General features: G+C 48.8%; 1 protein-coding gene across 1 annotated transcript; it reads left to right on the top strand.

Moving 5' to 3' along the window:
• The first annotated feature begins 481 nt into the window (after positions 1-481).
• LOC112099866 lies at positions 482-2,411 on the top strand. The gene is made up of 2 exons (XM_024187370.1): positions 482-1,190; positions 1,480-2,411. Exons 1-2 carry the CDS (start codon positions 482-484, stop codon positions 2,409-2,411), a joined length of 1,641 nt encoding a protein of 546 aa, XP_024043138.1.
• The last annotated feature ends 46 nt before the right edge of the window (positions 2,412-2,457 follow it).

Raw genomic sequence — 2,457 nt, 5'->3', positions numbered from 1 at the left:
TTCTTCTGGGGAGAATCCGACCTGGGCATGGGCCTAGATAATCATGTCCATTGCATATCTGGGCTTGCATCTAACCTGGTCTTTGGTAACGGTTAGTGACGTGGCATCTCCAGACTCTTCGTATTTGAAATTTGAAACGACGGGTTATCTGTCCTCTATATTCGGTGAATGAGCTGGCATCCTCATCACTTAAATGTTTTCATTTCCCCCTTTTCGTTTCAAATCCCTAGACTTAAATCATCATCGTTTTGCCATTCGTCTCTCCGTCGCCAACCAACCCCCTTCTTGAACTTTGCTCACACTTCTCGCATCCGGAGTATCCACTCGCTGGGTTTTTCTTCTGTCACGGCCGCGCTATCAGTGCCAGTTCAATCCAGGTATTGCTTTTAACTTCTCCTCTGGTTGTTGTTGATTGGGTTTTGTGTTGCCCTTTTTGTGTCCCTATACTCGAGTTTTCTTTGTATTCTTTTGGGATTCCGACATGTCAAATCAGAAAATGAGGTTAATTGTCGATGAGAGTGACGAAGAAGCAGGGGATTCAGACCTTAACTTGTCGATACCCACCGATTTCTTACGTCCCTCGGGTAGTGTAGGCCCTTCCCATGGCAGGGATACCCTTGAGTACTCACACCCTTTGGCTGTTTCTCCCTCCCCCGAACTAGAGCTTGTAGGGAATGGAGGTGGACCTGCGTCGGGCTCTGGTGAGAACCACAATTCTGGTGGGGTAGGGGTCCCTGAAGAAGTGGGTGATGGTGAGGGAAGCAGTTCCGAGCCGACCCGACTTCCTCAGAAAAGACACCTTGGCCATAGGGTGGAGGCAGATTCTTATCCAATCGATTACATAGCCTGTGCCACCACCCAAACTGATATGTTCAAGCTTAGGAATCTCTATGACATTCCTGAGGAGGTTATCCTTGTAGTCCCTAGGAAGGGTGATGTTCCTAGTCGGCCTCCGCGGGGGTATGTGACAATGCACTTAGAGAGTTTCAGACTAGGAGCTCGGCTGCCCCTTCAGTGTTATTTTGCCAAGATACTGGGGGATATGCATATGGCCCCAGGTCAATTACATCCAAATGGGTGGAGGGTTCTCTCGGCTATGTTCATATTATGGGAGAGGTGTGGATCAGAGGAGCCCTCCCATGTTAAAGTAAAGCATTTATACCAGCTGAGGAGTAGCCTAAAGGAAGCAGGCTGGTATTATTTTATGTCGAGCTCTGCGAAGAGGAAGCCAATCACCGGCTTCCCCTCCTCGTGCAAAAATTAGAAGAACAAATTCTTATTTGCTGGAGGAAATTGGTGTCCAACGGCCCATTCGTTGGGTGGTGATATTTACCTTCTAACGCATTTTGTCACCCTAGGTCGTTCATTTTTTACCTGTGTTTTTTCTCCAATTGCCACTTATCGGGTTCTTTAACCTTGTTTATTTTTTTAGAATCGTGGGGTTTTATTAAGGATCTTGAAGACCGACCTTTGCTTCAGGTGGAAACTGCTCTGGTGAACGCGTCTACTTGCCAAGACCTCTTGTCGCCAACAAACTTGGTTGTTCGAGCTTGGTAGATATTGCTGCTGGAATGGATAACAAGATCCTCAGCACGATGAGCAGGAAGCATGGTCGGGCTCCAAGCAGCTCCAGCAACCCTCCTCCTCCTCCAAAGAAAACCAGCGTCGGCCCTTCCAAGGCTCCTGTTCCTGCTCTGCCCCCTCCCCCACCCCGTAAGAGTGGTGGGGAGAAAACTTCTGACAAGAGTCCTGAGGTCAGTTTCCAGTCTGGGGACCGATCTTCTTCTCTACCATCTCGGGATCAAGGTGACTACCTGAGCCCATATCAGAAGGATTACAAAAAATCGGTGGGGCCCAAGATGGTGAAAGACATCGAGAGTATGAACCTCTCCGAGTTAGCTGCTTCTGTTCAAAGAGTATCCTTCAGGCTGGCCACCATGGTTTCGTGCTACAAGATCGGGTCCGCGCGCCATGAGAGGAAGCTTCAAGCTGACAATCAGGAATTAAAGAAGAAAGCTGAATCTGCTGATCGCTCCAAGGAGAAGCTGGCCGAGCTGAACAAGCAGATTACGGAGCTAGAGGAGAAAGTTGCGGTTGCTGAGTCCACTTCCTCCAAACTTGAGGGTGAGTTGGGTGACCTGAGATCTGATCTTCAGGCTACTCAAAGTGAAAGGGATACTCTGAGAACCGCCCTTGAGGGGAAAATCAAATCCTTGGGTGAGCAGCTGGCTGAGGAGAAAGGCAAATCCACTGATGTGGACGATCGGCTGGATGCCGAGTATGATTCTGGGGTTGCTTTCTCCTATAAGTGCATCATGTCTGTGCTTAAGGAAGAATATCCCGAGCTGGACATGAGCAAGCTGGAGGCCGGAGTGCAGCGGTATACAGAATTGCGATTTACAGTTTTCTAATCTGACTTATTGGCGCCCTAGGCTTCCGTTTACCCTAATTTTCAGC

Source organism: Citrus clementina, unplaced genomic scaffold (genome assembly GCF_000493195.1).
Source record: "Citrus clementina cultivar Clemenules unplaced genomic scaffold, Citrus_clementina_v1.0 scaffold_3, whole genome shotgun sequence".
NCBI classification, from domain to species: domain Eukaryota; kingdom Viridiplantae; phylum Streptophyta; class Magnoliopsida; order Sapindales; family Rutaceae; genus Citrus; species Citrus x clementina.
Note: the sequence above shows the minus strand (reverse complement) of the source record. Positions and strands in the feature narration are given on the sequence as shown.